This window comes from Oxyura jamaicensis, chromosome 1 (genome assembly GCF_011077185.1).
Source record: "Oxyura jamaicensis isolate SHBP4307 breed ruddy duck chromosome 1, BPBGC_Ojam_1.0, whole genome shotgun sequence".
Lineage (NCBI taxonomy): Eukaryota > Metazoa > Chordata > Aves > Anseriformes > Anatidae > Oxyura > Oxyura jamaicensis.
The window spans coordinates 123,608,896-123,626,799 of record NC_048893.1 but is presented as its reverse complement, the minus strand read 5'-3'; the positions used below and the strand labels follow the sequence as shown (position 1 = coordinate 123,626,799).

Genomic DNA, 17,904 nt, shown 5'->3' with positions numbered 1-17,904 from the left:
GCTATCATCTTTGATGGTAAAGGTACAAACTCAATGGCACAAACTCTGAGCATTTTCACTTCACAGAAACCAGAAGCAACAGCTGATTGAGTAAAAGCAGCAGAATTGCTACAGAGAGAGAAGAAAAAAAAAAAAAGGCAAACAACCACATCCCCTCACCCTCAAACAGTAACCCAAAGCAGATATATGTAAGTGTGCCAGGGAAGAAAAACATCTGGTTTACATTGTGTCTTTAAAACACATCATATCTAAGAGCTTAGCACGCATAAGATATGCCAGAACTATGTGCATGGATATTCCATTAAAAATCTGCTTACCTCTCCCACAACTTCAATGATGTCACCAACTTTTAATTCCAGTTCGTCTTCATTTTGAGGCAAATAACTGAAAGCCACCTGACATCTTCTTCGTCTGTTTCTCTCTCCTGGTGAAAATGAAGGAAACGAGGAAATTGTAAAATGAAAACAAAATTCCATACCAAACATAAGCCATGCAAAATGATTAAAGATTAAATATTATTCTTCACGCACTATCAAAAGAATTTGAGTATTTGCAATACTTAGTATGTCTGGCTAGAATTAATTTATTAAAAGAGGGTAGAGGAATGGTTTCTGGGGCATATTATTTCTTTCCACTATTTTTATAATCTGATGCACTTAATATCATGCATCATTTGGGTGAAAACAAGTTGTAGTGATTTTTTTCCTATCTGTGATATTATTTAACAGTCAAAACTTAAACAATATACATTTATACAGACATATGTATGTATGCATTTGTATTTATACACACACATTTTTAAATTTTAAATTGCGTATTTATGCATTAATATTAGATTAAGAAAAGACAAGGAAAACTCATCCCAAACTCCCCTCTTCCCCAAAGAGGCTAGGTGTGTGACTGGGTTAGTGTGGTGAAGGTGGGCTAATGCTGATAATCAACCAGCCACTGGAAACAACACTGCTATCAGCCAGCTTTCTCTCCAGCTCCGACATCCAGACTCCCCTGAGAAGCTGGTATGAGGGTGCATCTTTGGATGCATGACTGCAGAGGCTTGAATTCACAGCCTGGCAGTGGTTCTGTGATTTACGCACATGTATACACACAAATATATACACATTTTACCCAAGTAAATGTTTTCTCTTATGCTACTTCTTAGCTGTTGAACATGCTCAAAACACCCCAATGTAATGGTACACACACTGTCCTAGAATGGCCTTAAGCCTGACATTAAATTACAAATGGATCTCATGGTTAGTCTGTTATTTCCCTTGGAACAACATTTCTTGATAGTACTACTCCAGGGAAAATGGGTAATAACAAGTTACAGAACTTTTTTTTTTAGTCTATTAATAAAAAACAGAGAAAGAAGGGAGAAGGGAAGCCACTGAATTTGGCTTTCTAGTGCATTATGACAGTATTTTTCACAGCCACTGCAATTTTGCCTGAGTGGCAGCTTTTTGAATGATAAAATTAAGAGCTTAATGCAATGTAACCAAACTCACTCAAATTGGCTTTTTTTCTCCACCTACAGATGACTGATCATTCTTCACCATCTAAACTAAAACGGTCCTAAACTGACAACTTTACAGAGCCACATTCAAAATAACTTAAATATAATAAATACCTTCCATACCAAGTGCTTCTTTGATTGTGCAAAAGTCAGAGGGTGGCTATTTCTCCAAAAGACAACATTCCCCCTATGATTTCTAACATCAAGTAGGGATTGCTGCCTGATGTGACAGATGTCAGTTGCCACCCTATTTAGCAAGCAATACTGTGTGGCTCTTGGAGAATATTTCTGAGTTCACTAAGAGTAAAAAATAAACACAGTTCTGGAGGTTAATAACAGAATTGCACAAATCCTTCACCTTCCCATCCCATTTTTATTTATTTATTTATTTTATTTCTGCTACAGTGAATCTCAAGAAAGTCAACATTTATCTGTTAGCCTCCTGGTTGTCTCATTTCTCACCCTCTCTTCCTGAATCTTTCTTTAAAGAAATACGTAAGTGGAGAGTAGCAAGAAGCTTAAGTACCAACCAGTTCCTTTGGTCTAATGCAAGACACGAGAGACTCGGCAGCAAATCCTTTTGGGTTTAAGCAGAAGAAGCTGCTGGGCCCCATGTGTCTGCTGACGTTCAGAGCATTTGAGCAGTGCAGGAAATGGGTGAGGAGCTCTCCAGCAAAGAGGTATCTGTTTTTTCTTATATTAAAGCAACATGGGTAATACAGCAGTACGAGTTTCTAAGAAAACAGAGCTGATAGGAGAAGAGGTCAGAATGAAAAAGCAGCGCAGATACAAAACTGTTAGTAAAGAAAAATTCCTTTTTTTTCAAATGCGAATGTTTTTCCTTCAAGGTTTACTGTATTCCCACCCCAGCATCACAGAATTTTTGTTTGTTCCTTAACTAGCACAAAGTCTCCAAAGGCAGCATGCTGAGGAATCACAAAGTAAAACAACAACAACAAAAACCAGAGACAACTCACAGAAAGTTTAGACAGAAAAAATGAAGTCTTGGTCTTCTTTTGGCATTTTCTCTTCTGCTAATATTGCCATTTACTGGAGAGTAAATGAAGTTGAAGCCTAAACTGTTGATCGTCTGAGATCTAAATAATGCACCATGACCTTAAAATGTAAGGAATTTGGCTGATCAACAGAAATTTAATGTGAAACCATTTAGAGAAGTAATTCAGCAGTGAAGATTGCAGATACTCTCTAATCTTATCCATTTTTTTCTGACTTGTAAACTGATGAAGAGTTTTCATTTTTCTCCACACTTGAGCATAAGCTGACTTCCTTGGCAGTGAAAAGTTGAGTAGTGAGAAGTCAGTTAAATAAACCCAGGACTTGAAAAATCAGAAAAGGTGTGCTACAAAGTCATCACTAGGTTCCAAGAGTCTTGAAAGAAGAAGAAGAAAAAAAAAAAAAAAAAGGCACTGAATTTTTACTGGCCCACATATAGCAATTTGTGGCAAGTAACCTGCTGCAGGCAACACCATACCGTGCTCTTCCTGCTGGTTGCAGTTCTAGACTTTTTAATTTCCTGTAGCTGTGGCCCAAAGTGTTTTGAAGGTAAAATGCCTATGAACTGCAGGATGGGAACTAACCAAGCTAAACTGTATTTGGAACAAGTTGCCATGCAGAAATAACATCACTCACCCTTACGAAGAACATCAGCTCCCATTTACACAGTTATAGTAAACCTTGAAGGAAAAACATTCACATGCCTAGTTTGTGCGGTCTTTTCTTAAAATAATGCAGCTACAGAACAATTTGCTGTGCATGTCCAGCAACAGCAAAGCACACTGCATCTGAAGCAATGGCACCCAGAGCCTGACAACTCCTGCAGTGTGTGCTGAACTTTGCCCTGCTCCATGTAAGGGCAGTGTCAGAGCCATTGAACCCTTACGAAGTGTGGGCAGGTCTACCAAGGGAGCAAAGATGGACCTTGCATGCACTGCGAAAGGTGCAATGCTATGATGCATTTCAAGAGCAGTGCTGGCTGCCTGCCTTGTTCACAGCTGTCAATTGCCAGCTCCCGCTCACCCCACCTGTGGCTGAGGTTCCCTCTGCCCTGAGCGGTGATCGGCTTCTGTAATTGCTCCCCAGAGCTGCACACAGAGCAAAACTTGGAGGTTTAGCACTGTAAACAACAGACTTAGTTAAACCAGCGCCTTTTGGTCTTTACTCTGAGGTTCACCCACCTCAGCAGAACTGTCCTGAAGATGGATGAATCTGAGCCCATCCCCGAGGAGCAAAGAGAGCCTAATACCTCCAAAGGGTATTCGGTGTCATTGTAAAATAGACAACTAAAATACATCAGATGAATGACTCTCTGCAGGTACATTTTCCTATTGCTGTGACTAGACGAGACTTCAACTTGAACTTTAAAATGTCTAAATCTAGGTCAAAAGGAATGAACGTATGTTTAAAGACTAAGAAAAAAAAAAAAAAAAGCACCTTTGAAGGAACAAATCTAATTTGCTTCAAAGTGGTGTTTGATCAGATTACAGAAATGGTGTGGATGCCTGTGATAGCAGGGTACTAGGCCTTGATCCAAAGGGGTTTCCTCCAGTCGTGCAAATGTGAGAGACAAGGATTTATAGACACTGAAGCAACACCCTTGCATCAGCAATGAAGACAAAACGGACAGTGACAAAGCACTGTCATTCAAAACCTGCCTTCCTAAGGCTCACCAAAAGCTGAGCCGATGCTACACAAGTAGTCACGCTGGGACTTACACCCTGCCATCAGACACAGGAATTGTCACCGACTGACAGTGCGGGATTTGATGACGTGCAACAGCAGCAGGGTAGACTGGAAGCAAACTACTTACAAGTAAACTGGAAATTTCCAATCCAAACTACCTTTTTAATTCTAAAACCTTTGTTATGAAACATATTTGCATACATGCGTGCATGTGTGAATAGCTTATACAGTGGTTTCTAGAGAGCCTGCTGTTCACCAATGCCAACGTCTTTGTACCCTGTGCTCTTAGTGCCAGTGTCACCATGTGGTGAATGTCACTAACAGAAGGTCCATCAACAAATCCCTTTTTTTTCCATCACGAGAGAACAAGTTCAGCAACCTGTTTTGTAACAGCACAACTATTCTATAAAAAAAAAAAACAAAAAACAATATTCAACAAGACAGCTTCCCAGAACAGACCCTGGAGTGAACCTCTCCCTGCTGACAAAACATGCACCTAAATGGTTTGCAGTGTCTTCAAAACCAGGCCACACAGTTTGGTAATTGGGTCTGTTTTAAACAGACACAAATTGAAATAGTTGTGGCTCAGACAAACAATCCAACCCAGTTGTTTCTGTATTTCCTTTTATTTTAAAGGAGTGTTGCTGTGGAAATTGCATGGGTTAGGTCGGGGACGGAGAGGCCTGAGTCAAGTGTTGCAGCATGAGGAGCCTAAGGACATTTCCCCCACACCTAAAGAGAGAGCTACTTCAAACATCACGGCTAGAGCACATCACAGCCCCTGCAGACCAACGCGCTCCTCTCTGCCCCGGGGTTGCTGGGCAGGCCTGGGGGACCCACCTGAGGAGACTGACACCCACTGGGCCATCTGTAAAGCAGGAGCAACGTGACTGAACTCTGTAAAACTGCATGAGAAAGAAGTTCCTTTCTGGCAGGTCTATTGTGAGGAAAATGACAAATTGGAGGACAAGTTTCCTGCCTTCAGATTTCCCTGCATTCAGCAGAATCTGCCCATCAGTTGCACTTCCCATCCCCTTCCAGCTTTCAAGCTAAATCTGCAGCTGGGGGGAACTGGTTCAGAGCACCGCGACTTCTGGTTAGACACACTGGGCTGTGATCTGACTCAGCCAGAAACCGGTTCTAAATTTAATGTGCAAGAAGACAAAAGGCTACTATAGTGCAACTAAGAGGAGACGTATACACTTTTAGGCTGCATGTTACCAATTTTGACAGCACTGATGGCGGTTTGGTAGAGCTATTTTGGACTGCCAGACTAGATGGTTGCTGCATGATCTTTTTTTTGTTGTTGCTGTTGTAAAATCACTGAATTGTGTATATTAAAATGCAAATGTTAAGAAACAGGCTGAGCTACAAGAAAATTCTTCTTCAAAGCACTACCCTCCACAGTTTTTGAGAAACAGAAGCATCTAAATGCAATTAAGAGCAAACAGCTAGTATAAAAATGTATGTAATATATATATCTTTTTTAAGTATACAGAAGACAGGGTTAAGAGACTCCAAAGCCCTGCTCACACTCAATGCTAATGTGGATTTTGTCACTATCTTCCACAACACAAGGACTTCACTTATACCCACCAGTAGAAATACAATTCTGATTTTAAAAGGCACTACCAGAATTGCCAAGTTCCAACTTCAATTATTTCCTGGAGGATTTTGGCAGTATTTTTCTTACCTGGGATGTGACACGTCAATTCCAATTCTCTCATCACCCACATGCTGTTAGAAGGGTGAGTGCTTTTGGCTGGATGACAAAAAATCCTGATTGAGGACTGTTCCCTGTCTAGCAGAAAACTGAAGTAAGCTGTGTGAATATTTTAAGAGGGATTTTTGTTTGTTTGTTTGTTTTGTTTACATTTGTGAAACCATCATACCAGAGAAAACTGCAAGGAGGGGCGAGGGGAAACGGAGTACCTTAGATGCTCCTGGTAGCCTACCAAACATGTTATGTAAAACTGCTGTGTTTTTGTACAAGCAGATGAACTGGAAAGTGCCCTGCTTTGATGTGTGCAGCTGAATCATGGAGATTGCAGGACTCCATTAAACACATTTAAGCTACAACACAATGTGCCGTCACTGTTAGTAATATATTACTATGAGTGTGTTAATATTCTACTGCTGTTGAGGAGTAGGTTTCCTCTTGCTGGACTCCATGGCAATACTTCCAGGTTCCAACTATCTGATTGCTGCTTTGAATTTTATGACCAGTTTTTGTAAGGAACCTGAAAGTCTGGAAGACACATTTTCGTTACGCCACTATGTTCTAATCCCCAGTCAGAAGAACAGTGAACATGATACCATTCAATAAATTAATTCTTTTGTTAAAAACATGGAGCAATGTTCAGGTTTTACATCAGGTATGAGACTTTCTCATAACAGCAGTAATTACTGGAAGTATCTTAGAGCCGCAACATAGCACCAGTGGTCATATGCTATTAGGAGAAAACCATTAATTAGCTGAGAAGTGGAGCACTTCGGTATGCCACAGTAGGAGCCAGGCTTGTGCATCTGACAAGCAGAACTGAAATATCAGCAAAGCCAAGATCATTATTTAAGTCTAACCTGAAGCAAAAGCAAATGCTATCAAATGAACTGTAAACAAACTCAAAAGACTGCTGCACAGTTTAACCATAGAAAAAGAATTTTTGGTGGTATAGATTTTTTGAGTCTGAAACACACTACAGAATCACACAGAATCACAGAATTTCTAGGTTGGAAGAGACCTCAAGATCATCGAGTCCAACCTCTAACCTAACACTAACAGTCCCCACTAAACCATATCCCTAAGCTCTACATCTAAACGTCTTTTGAAGACTTCCAGGGATGGTGACTCCACCACCTCCCTGGGCAGCCTGTTCCAATGCCTCACAACCCTTTCAGTAAAGAAGCTCTTCCTAACATCTGACCTAAAACTCCCCTGGCGCAACTTTAGCCCATTCCCCCTCGTCCTGTCACCAGGCACGTGGGAGAACAGGCCAACCCCCACCTCTCTACAGCCTCCTTTAAGGTATCTGTAGAGAGCGATAAGGTCGCCCCTGAGCCTCCTCTTCTCCAGGCTGAATAAGCCCAGCTCCTTCAGCCGCTCCTCGTAGGACTTGTTCTCCAGGCCCCTCACCAGCTTCGTCGCCCTTCTTTGGACCCGCTCAAGCACCTCGATGTCCTTCTTGTAGCGAGGGGCCCAAAACTGAACACAGTACTCGAGGTGCGGCCTCACCAGAGCCGAGTACAGGGGGACGATCACCTCCCTAGCCCTGCTGGTCACACTATTTCTGATACAAGCCAGGATGCCGTTGGCCTTCTTGGCCACCTGAGCACACTGCTGGCTCATATTCAGCCGACTGTCCACTATCACTCCCAGGTCCTTCTCTGCCTGGCAGCTCTCCAACCACTCATCTCCCAGCCTGTAGCTCTGCTTGGGGTTATTATGCCCCAGGTGCAGGACCCGGCACTTGGCCTTGTTAAACTTCATGCAGTTGACCCCAGCCCATCGGTGCAGCCTATCCAGATCCTCCTGCAGAGCCTTCCTACCCTCGAGCTAAACGTATACAAAAGGCATAGAAATTTCTGCAAATGTGATATCAAGAATGAAGTCAAACCATCATGCCATCCTAACCAGAAAATGAAACAAAGCAAGTCCAAATTCCAACAGGAACATTTGGGTTTGCAACACAGCCTGAATTTTTTATATTCTGTCTTTTAGGGGTAATGTGTAAATACTGTATTAAACTACACATTAACTTAACCACATGCAGAAATGAAAATGTGCATGTTCATTCAAGCTAGTAGTTCTAGGACTTGCCTCTTTTAAGGTTCGTGTTCTAAATAATCATTTTGGATCAGCATTACAGGTGAAACACTCCACCACAAGATGAAAATTGGAAGTTGGTGACAGGGTTTTGAAAGGGATTTTAATACTGCAGTTTAAAAGCAGTTATGCAGTCCTGATAAAGACCAGACAAGCTCGCTCAGCTTCTCACCACTTCCAAAACCAACTATTCCTACAGCTGGAAGAGATGCAGAAACAACCCTCAGCATTAAGTGCTGCCTTTACAACACTTTTGTTGAACAAGCTATTCTCTTGCCCGTTCTCAACAGCAAAAATGCGTCCCTCTCGGTTAGTGTCTTCCATGAGCAGTGCAGTCCAAGGAGCACCAAGTATTCCTGTCCTCAATCCAAGGCATATTTCAACAGGGTGACTTGCCCCAGTCATCCATCTCTCTCTTAGTCCACAGCCACAAGCAGTAGGTGCCAGTCATGGCACTAAGATTTCCCATAATCTCTTACGCAATTAGCAGTCGTCAGACATGAGAAGGCCTAACACGAGATCTTACCCTTGTCTTTATATTTGGTTTCTTTTCTTATACTCAGAAAATTTGCAAGGATAAATTACAGAAACAGGTTGTCATACTGGCTAGCATATAATTCATATGAAACAACTGTGTAAGAAGCTTCAAAAATACTGCAGACAACAGATACCTTTATCAATAATTTAGGTTTTCTAAAGAGCAAGAAGAGACACACAAACTTGAAATATTCTTTCTTGGATGGCAAATAAAGTTTTAAAATGCCAGAACAGAAACACCACAAGATTTGCAATTGGCCCATAACAGCCATTTTCTTTTTCTATTCTCATTGCATAGATCTTATTGTGTCATTGGATAATCCCACAGTATTATCCCCTCATCCTAATTTTGAGATCCAGTTGATTTTTCTTAAAGAACACCAATAACCGTGCACGTTCATTTTTAGCTACCAGACTATCAGTGCTTTTTGACAGGTCCAAGTCTTACTCTAACCTCTGCTACACTGGTTTCAAGTAAGCCTCTTTTACCAAGGGCTACAAACCCGTCATCAGGATTTAATGTGCGCTCCAACAGGTAACAGTACACACTAAACAAATGCCTCAAAAATGATGGAAAGATTCAACAAATACAACAACTGATTTTCTGGTTGCTGCACTCATGAGAGCTATTACAAAATGAGTATCTGCAATAAAACACCACTTAACAAAACCCAAACATCTCTTTCATATTGGGTGCTTAGGATATCAGTCAGATTTTTAATCTTGAATCTAATTTTCCTCTAGAATATTTATATGATTTAAGTATTTGTTTTCAAGCCATTAGAGCAACAAAGTTAATTTAAAAAAAAAAAAAAAAAAAAGTCATAAATCCACAGAGAGGATACTTCACCTTCCTGTCCAGTGGTATTCCTGAAGTCTAGGAAATTATATTTAATTTGCCTTGGTACACAAGCCCACACAAATCTTAAATTCTAGGAAGCTTACATGTGAAATTAGGACATGTCTTCGTAAACTGGGAAAACATCTTACCTGGTCCAATGAAATGGGTCTGATTCTGCAACTCTTACATGGGGTCAAGTGCTCACTTGGGCAGAAACACTCCCATGTGTGTCTTCCAGGGCAATTAGGCCATGACATTCTCAACACCCAGTGGAGAACAGCGCTGCTCCCTGAGCTGGGGACACAGAGCAGCTCAGCAGGTGAGGTTATACAACTATCTGTCCTTCAGCTTGGCTAAAAGAAGAACACACCAGGAGGAGCCCTAAATTGCATTCCTCATGTTATGATTTGTTATTATTTCTCATCTAAAAGTGTGAAAATGCTATAATCCAAAATAACCTGCTGTTTTAAAAGGCACGTTATGCTGTGCTTTGCTATTTGAGGATTGCCCAGGTGTCTGGAAGTAGAAATTCATGAGACCAATAAATAAATATGATAAATCAAAATAAATCAATCACTCTTGCTGTTGCTAGCCAACTGAAGCCCAGAATCTGCCCTATGAGAGCTGAGCAGAAAGTCGGTTTCTCAAAAGGCATGAAATTGAAAAGTAACATTCACTGTTCCACAACATCCTTGAAAATGAACAGTGCTACAGCATCCACATGAGATACTTCTCTTCACAAGCACAGGACAAATATCTGCCACATCAGACGTGTATCGCCATCCTCCAAAACTGAGCAACAGAAATGTGAAAACAGAAACGAATCAAAAGGCTGTCTGTTTTGGCGAGTCACCAGCCTACGTACACAGTGCAGGGGCAGCACAAGTTGCTCCAAGCAGTGTTGGAGAAGGGGAGGCAAGTGCTTTGTGAGAGCTGCATCTAGCCAGTCCTGCAGCACCTTTTGCTTTTGGTGGGCAGAAGCTCTGAATGCCACAGGCATTTCCCCGTATTTTCTTGGTTGTTCCCATCATTCAAACAAAGCTCTGTGGTATTGATAAGCATTCATTTTTACCAAATTAAACTGACAAATGAGCTATTACAAGCAATGGTTCATGACAAGAAGGCAGCTAGCAATTCGGTTCTTTAATAGTGTCATTTTCAAACAATGCCAAACAGACCATGTTCTTTTGATCTCCTTCCTTTTACCTTTTCAACAAGATTCTAACACATTCAAAAAGCTGTAATTTATCAAGAAGGTGTTTAATCAAAAGAGACAAAAGGTATACAATGTTCGGTTCCTTCATTTCTGCCTTTTACCATAAGTTCTCCCAGAAAGCAGGCCTTACACCTCAAAATCTGCTGCTGAGCAAGCATCCAGGGCTTTATAGCCCTGAGCGTAAGGGATTTGCTCAACTGCTGTCACTAATGCCGAAGCAAAAACACGTATCAGTAGTAACAAATCCAATTGCCAGTGGTGAGTGGCACATTTCCTTCAATGCTGGAGAAAGAGAAGCATGACATTTTGCTGGGGAAACCACAGGATGTAACACTACTTCCAAAAGTTAATTTAAATGCTGAGCATTGTTGTTATGCTGCATCCCAGCTATTTCATGTCAAACTCCCTTAAGAAGTTCTTTCTTGCTTCCAGGCATGCTCAATTCTCCAACCCTGGCTTTCTGAGCTTATTTTTGGTACATTTCCTCATACATGAAGAAGCCTCTCCAGACAGTCTGGCTCCTGAATCACACCTCCATAGATTTGCCACCTTTCGGTGACTCTGATGAAAGTTCCTACACAGGCCTGTAGGCAGCTCCCAAGGAGAAACTGGAAAGCAAACTGGAGAAGGCCTACTGCATCTCAAGCTCTCAATGTATTATAATACAAGTTCATCTGTTAAGCACTGTTTTGCTTTGCTTAGGAGCATTTATCCCAACACAAAAGCATTCCGAACAGTCTGTGAAAGTCTCCAGGTAAGATTGGCATCAAAATTAATTTTTTATTAATTAATTTTAATTTTAATTGATTGATTAATTAATTGCCAATAAGGCTGGAAGCAAGTGATGTAAAAACTCAAAAAAGTTGTTTGTTAGCCTATCTGGTTGCACCATTCACCTCCCTGGCAATCTCAGACATCTGTACTTCACTTCACAGTCTAAAAAAACAGAAGCCAGCCATGCATGAGTTTTATTACAAAAAAGACTCACTATGCACTACAGGCAAAACTTTTAAATTATACCTTGTCCACTGACTTATGTTCTTGATGCTAGTATGTAGCCTGCATTTTTCCCCCTAATGCCTACACCTTCATTTTATTTCATACACCTTTCACAAGCATTTGCATATTACTTCCCTTCCAAGTTTGTCAGGATTGTTTGGAGAAGAGTTAAGATGATCAAAAGGTTTGTTGCCAAAAAATGAATGTATTTTTGATATACAATACACCCAGAGCACTCCACTTGGACATTGACTTGTGGTCAACGGCTCAATGTCCAGGTGGAGATCAGTAACGAGTGGTGGTCCTCAGGGGTCATTACTGGGATCATCACTGTTTAACACCTTTGTCAGTAGCATGGACAGTGGGATCAAGTGCACCCTCAGCACGTTTGCTGATGACACCAAGATCAGCGGTGCGGTTGACACACTGGAGAGAAGGAATGCCATCCAGAGGGACCTGGACAGGCTGGAGAGGTGGGCCTTGTGTGAACCTCATGAGGTTCAACAAGGCCAAGGGCAAGGTCCTGCATCTGGGCTGGGGCAATCCCAAGCACAAATACAGGCTGGGCAGAGAATGGATTGAGAGCAGCACTGAGGAGAAGGACCTGGGGGTGTTGGTTGATGAGAAGCTTGATATGAGTTGGCAATGTGTGCTTGCAGTCCAGAAAGCCAACCATGCTCTGGACTACATCAAAAACGTCCTGCTGGCCATGCTAAGGGATGAGATTCTCCTCCTCTGCTCTGCTCTCTAGAGACCCTACCTAGAGCACTGTGTTCAGCTCCTGAAGGGGGCCTACAGGAAAGCTGGGGAGGGGACTTTTGTCATGGAGTGTAGGGATAGGACAAGCAATAATGGTTTTAAATTAAAAAAAGGGTAGATTTACATTAGATATTCAGAAGAAATTCTTTACTCTGAGGGTGGTGAGGCACTGAAGAAGCTGTGGGTGCCCCATCCCTGGAGGTGTTCAAGGCCAGGCTGGATGGGGCTTTGGGCAGCCTGGTCTGGTGGGAGGTGTCGCTGCCCACGGCAGGGGAGTTGGAACTGGATGATCTTTAAGGTCCCTTCCAACCTAAACCATTCTATGATGTCTATCATTCAGTATTCTCAAGTAACAGTTATAATCATCTTCCATCAGCTTGTTAGCCACTACTTCATCTCCCTTGCTGTGTTTCTCATAAATGATTATCCTCTGGTTCCATTACAGAAATTCCCATTTGTCTATCCCTAGAGGCCTAATTTGGCCATAATGGCCAACATAATTAAATGTTAATAACACGAGAGAGATCTGCAAGTATACTTAGATATCTAGGCACATATAAGGTTAAGTTCACTTTAAAGAGTCCCTACTTCTACATCTTTCAAACACTTTGTAAAATTTCTTCCACAGTTAAGCTTTTAACACAGCCCTGGTATTTGCTGCACAGACACAAACTACATGATAGAGTATGTTATAACCCTGAGCTGCATAAATAGAAGACAGAAAGAAGTGGAATAACTCCACATCAAGGAAGAGATAAGAAAGGCCTCCACATATTTGCCTTCTAAGATGCAAAAAGGGAAAATCACTCTGGAAATTAAAGCAGATTCAGTCACAAGAGAAGGGAACAGGAGCTGCTCCAGCATTAACGGGAAATGGAAAACTTGGAGTGTCTTATAACCTCAAGAAAAGGTACCAATATTAAAGTGACACAAAGGTGGCACCAACATACTCGACCTAAACAATGCTGCCCACAGCTATACAATACCCCATTTCCCCAGCTTTTTCTCGCTATTCCCCCATTATTCTGTTTCCTTGCATGACCAATAAAAAACAAAATCCCGGAGGGATGTGTTTTCATCTTTACAAGAATGAAATAAAAAAGCAACAAAATCAAGGACACTTGGATGTTTTCTGTAGACATCCTCTACATTTATATGGGCAGAAAAATGATGGGAGTGAGTCTGTGTAATTAATATACTAATCATGCTGATCAAAATGCCAATACAATAAAACACTTTGCTACAACTTCTTCACCATAATTAATGGCAACCACTATTGAAGCATGAAAACATAAATGCACACAACTTTTCATAGTATATTCCCGGCAATTCATTACCTGCAATATTTACAAATACTAATTACTTCTCCACCATATGTTCCCTGCTCTGTATTCATTAATACTACTCAGCATACACATAAAGACAAAAGGGTGACATAGTCATCACTTTATAACCTTATATTCTACCTGCGTACAGTGACAGGTTTGCATAATCAGTCCACACGCCTCTTCCATCAGCTTGGAAGAATGTGTACAGAACTGCTTCTTGTTCCAACAGCTCATTTCAGTTCTATCCACACATGAGCTGCTGAAAATCTTGCTGCCATCTCAGCCCACTGATCATTAGTGGCTTCACCTTTACTTTCATATGCATTATACAAAATGGGATAGTCAAACATTTTAACTGCTGCATCTGTCACTGGAACCACTGCTGTGTGTCAATATGGTATTTGCATTTGCTAGAGAGTCACAAATACATACGCCAATGCCATCGCACACCTCTTTAAATGCTGAAGGTATAATTTTGGTAATTGGTCTTGTCCAAGAGGGCTTCTTTAAATGGAGTAGAAAGGGTCACACAAAAACACACAACCACAACAGCAATTGGAATAACGGATGCTCACAGGAAGAAAGCTGTTAACAGCTCCCTCAGTATTCAAAATACAACATTTTTTAACTCTCTTGTATTATGGGTAGAACCTGACTGCTTTATGTATAAACAACCACTAAAATCTCACTTGAAAAAAAAATTAAAAATCTCCACTTTGGGTTACTCTTTGACACTGCTGGAGATGAGGAACAGAAGGCGCACGCAGCTGCCACAAGCAGCCCGCGGAAGACTGAGGAATCACAATTTGCCTGCCCAGCAGGCTGCCCCTGAGCGCAGCCCCTCCATCCTGCCGTGCATAGACACCTGTCCCTGCAGCACAGCTGCAGCTTCAGTGAACTTCCTCTTCCAGGCTAATGCCCGGATTTGTCCTCAGGGCTCAAATTATTTTGTATGTCATGAACAGCAGTAGCATGTTTGCTTACAGAGCTACAGCATATCCCGATACAGTTCTCTGCAAATATTAAATCACCTAGTAATGGCAGTCCAAATGCCTTCACAAAATGCAGCACCTGGGAACTAATAAGAGCCCTGTCTGTATTATAAAGCATGTGCAGCTTATGTTATTGAAAGCCAGACAGTAAGAACATTCAGTAATACAGGAAGCTTTATTTAAGCATACAATATCAATATCTAAGCTGAAAAAATAATTTTAAAAAGGCAAATCTAGGGCTCCATATCTCAGACTGAATTTTAAATCAAGCACCACACAATAGGTACTTCATATCTATCTGCTGCAAGGAAAGATTAATATAAATATATGTAAAACTTTGAATAATTATCTATCTTTGCCTTTGAAGGTAGATGCTGAAGTATGCAGCTGATAAATTACTTCAAAGGCAAATAAGTTATGCTATTTATTTACAGAAGTATCCTTGTAAGTAACTTATGACTTAAATCAGTCTTTTTATTATTATTATTATTAAATTCATTTCCTCTTAGATCATTTATTTATGTTCCTATTTTGCACTATTCACAGGTGTTCGATACCTCACAACCTGCTAAGAGAGCTGAACCCTGCACTTTGTTAAGACAAAGAATAAGAGAGTATTTATACATGGGAAGAGTGCGGAGTGCTGATAGCAAAAGGCAGAAGCAAACACAAGACACTTCATCTCCTTTTCCAACAGGTCAAGTTTACCCCAAAGCTGGTATGAAGACATCTGATGATCATTTGGCCTTCTTTATGAAACTAATGCAGTGTCACGCAAAACAATTTGCAAGGGATACATATGCATGTAAAAGACCTCTGCACTCCAAATAGCTCAGTGATCAAAGTCAAATTTGTATGTGCAAATAGAGGAAGACAGAATCAAAGAACCCCTCTAAAGGAAGACCACCTTTTGCGGTACAGACCACATCACTCAGTGGCAATATGCTTGCGTCCAGACAAATCCAGAGGGACTTTGTAAATATGGTCCCTTCTTTTACTGTACAAAGTACTGGCAGCTGCTGCACAACTGTCAGTCCTTCATTTTTCACTCCAGTGCTTTCACTCAGCACAGAGATCCACATGAATGATAAAATATTCACCGAAGTATCTAGCCTTTTTCTTAAAGTGGGAGTTCAAAAATACTCCCTTCCTGAGTCAGAATAATTACTTCATATCTGATTTTGTTCCCAATATTTTAAATACAGCATGTAGAAACCTAGAAAGAATATACTGCAGTGTTTGGATTGGGTTGCAAAGTTTTACTGTAACAAGTCTCAGATTCCAGGGTCCTTTGGCACCTTCAGTACAGACCTGGGTGGTTTGAGCAAGAGATCCTTGTAGAGATGAGCATATTAGGACAATATGCTCGTACCAAACTGAAGATACCAGCTGTTCCGAAATAACTTGGAATAAATTCATATAGTTAAACAGACAAGTGGCCTTTGAATTTTTGTTCTCACCGATGATGAAAAAGATATGAGAAAGCACTCTATTGGATGTATACCACAACAGACGATGTCTTTGCATTTCCCCATATCCAACTGACCTGCCTGTAGCCAAAAGCCATTGAACAAAAGCAGATAATAATGCAAATACTGAATTGCTTCTCCTTATTATAAGCAAGGAAATCAGAAAGTCTGTTTACAAAGTTGTTCACTGATTGTAAGAGCTTTTCTAGATTTTGAGATTCAATAATTTATAAAAAAAAGAATAAAAGAAACAAAATATTGAGACTATCAGAATATCGCTTTGCCTGTCCATTGTCCTGTTTTATTTTCTTGTGAATTCATAATCTCCAAGACATCTGTTAACTCATGCTGGCAAAGAAAATAATCTCGAGAAGAAAGCAAGCAAATGAATCATTTATCATCTGCCCTCTCTCCTCCTGACTGCTTCTCTGCTGATTTCAAAAGATATGGGAACAGTTTATTTATAAAAGGTACCATTAATATCTTCTAATTTTGAACTGATTGTTTTCTTCTGCTCATACCACCTGCCCCAAATTCCAGGACTGTATTTATCTCTTCTTAGTTACCTCGTGCATATGCAGATTTCTCATTGTTCTAGGTTTTGCTCTACGTAAGTATATCCTTCATTTTAAAAGAGTACTGTATGAGGAAAGTTAGAAGTAACACAGTGTGTGCAGACAGAGCTCACTGATGCATTGATCTTCTGAAGAAATTTGTCAAGACAGGCAATTGAAAATGAAATTGCTCCATTGCTGTCCAGTGTGGGAGCTATGTGTGTTAAAAGAAAAATGAGCAAGGTTCCAAAAGCTTCTCTGTTTAAAGCTGACAGTTTACAATGCAATGCATTACTGGGCCCTGCTGACCACACGATGGTTACCTGAGCCATCTATGCTAGAGTTACTGTTCTAATAGGGGAGCACTAGTAGGAAAGACAGGCACACCTCAGCAAGTCTTTGCCCTGCATTATAACAACGCCCCTGACCTTTCCAGCCTTTCAGCATCTGCTATAGCCAACATTTACTAATGTTTACTTTTTTAGCTGTGCTCTCATTCCATCCACAATGAATTCCCTCAGCCTTTCCTGATACCTTTCCATCCTTCTAATATTTATCTTTTTCTTCCATGTACGGTGACACTTTCTAGAGTGCTCCCCTCCAAAAAGTCTTTGCAAATACAGAATAGTAAGTCTGCATTTTAAGAAACTAGCCTGAAGCATGGTGGGGCTTCACTTCTGCAATAACTCAGAACTTGTGCCTTGAGCATTCAAAGCTACAAGTTCCTCTCTGTGCAGCATGTTGTTATTTGTCCAGAAACTAGGAAAGCAGAAAAGCAGGGATCTCACTGGATCAGAACCTCTATTTGTTAACGGAATATATACTGTTTTTCTTACCATTTTTTTCCTTTATTTTCCCTTTCCCTTCCACTGGGAGGGTGGTCAAACACTGGAGCAGGTTGCCCAGAGCCTCCATCCTTAGAGACAGTCAAAACTCAACTGGACATGGTCCTGGGCAGCTTGGTCTAGTTGACCCTCCTTGAGTCGTGGGACTAGACCATGTCTTGGGCTGCCTTCCAACTCCAGCTATGCTATGACTATATTTGAAAGTCACTGTATAATCCCCTCATCCCACATGATTCCATGCTACTTCTCAGTTATTAATCTCCCTTGTCTGCAGCTAGATTGCTAAAATCCAACCAAGCTGCTCGGAGGCACTCTCCTTCCTGTGAGT

At 40.9% G+C, this 17,904-nt stretch overlaps 1 protein-coding gene across 7 annotated transcripts in view; it reads right to left on the bottom strand.

Moving 5' to 3' along the window:
- SH3KBP1 (SH3 domain containing kinase binding protein 1) overlaps positions 1 to 17,904 on the bottom strand; it is a 222,977-nt gene that overhangs the window by 107,548 nt on the left and 97,525 nt on the right. For all 7 annotated transcript variants that reach the window (XR_004749331.1, XM_035321155.1, XM_035321408.1 and 4 more), the window contains one exon: positions 318 to 424. Coding sequence is in view for 6 of the 7 variants with exons in the window: in XM_035321155.1 (XP_035177046.1) it covers positions 318 to 424 (107 nt within the window). In the remaining variant the exon portion in view is untranslated. The remainder of the gene's footprint in view (positions 1 to 317; positions 425 to 17,904) is intronic.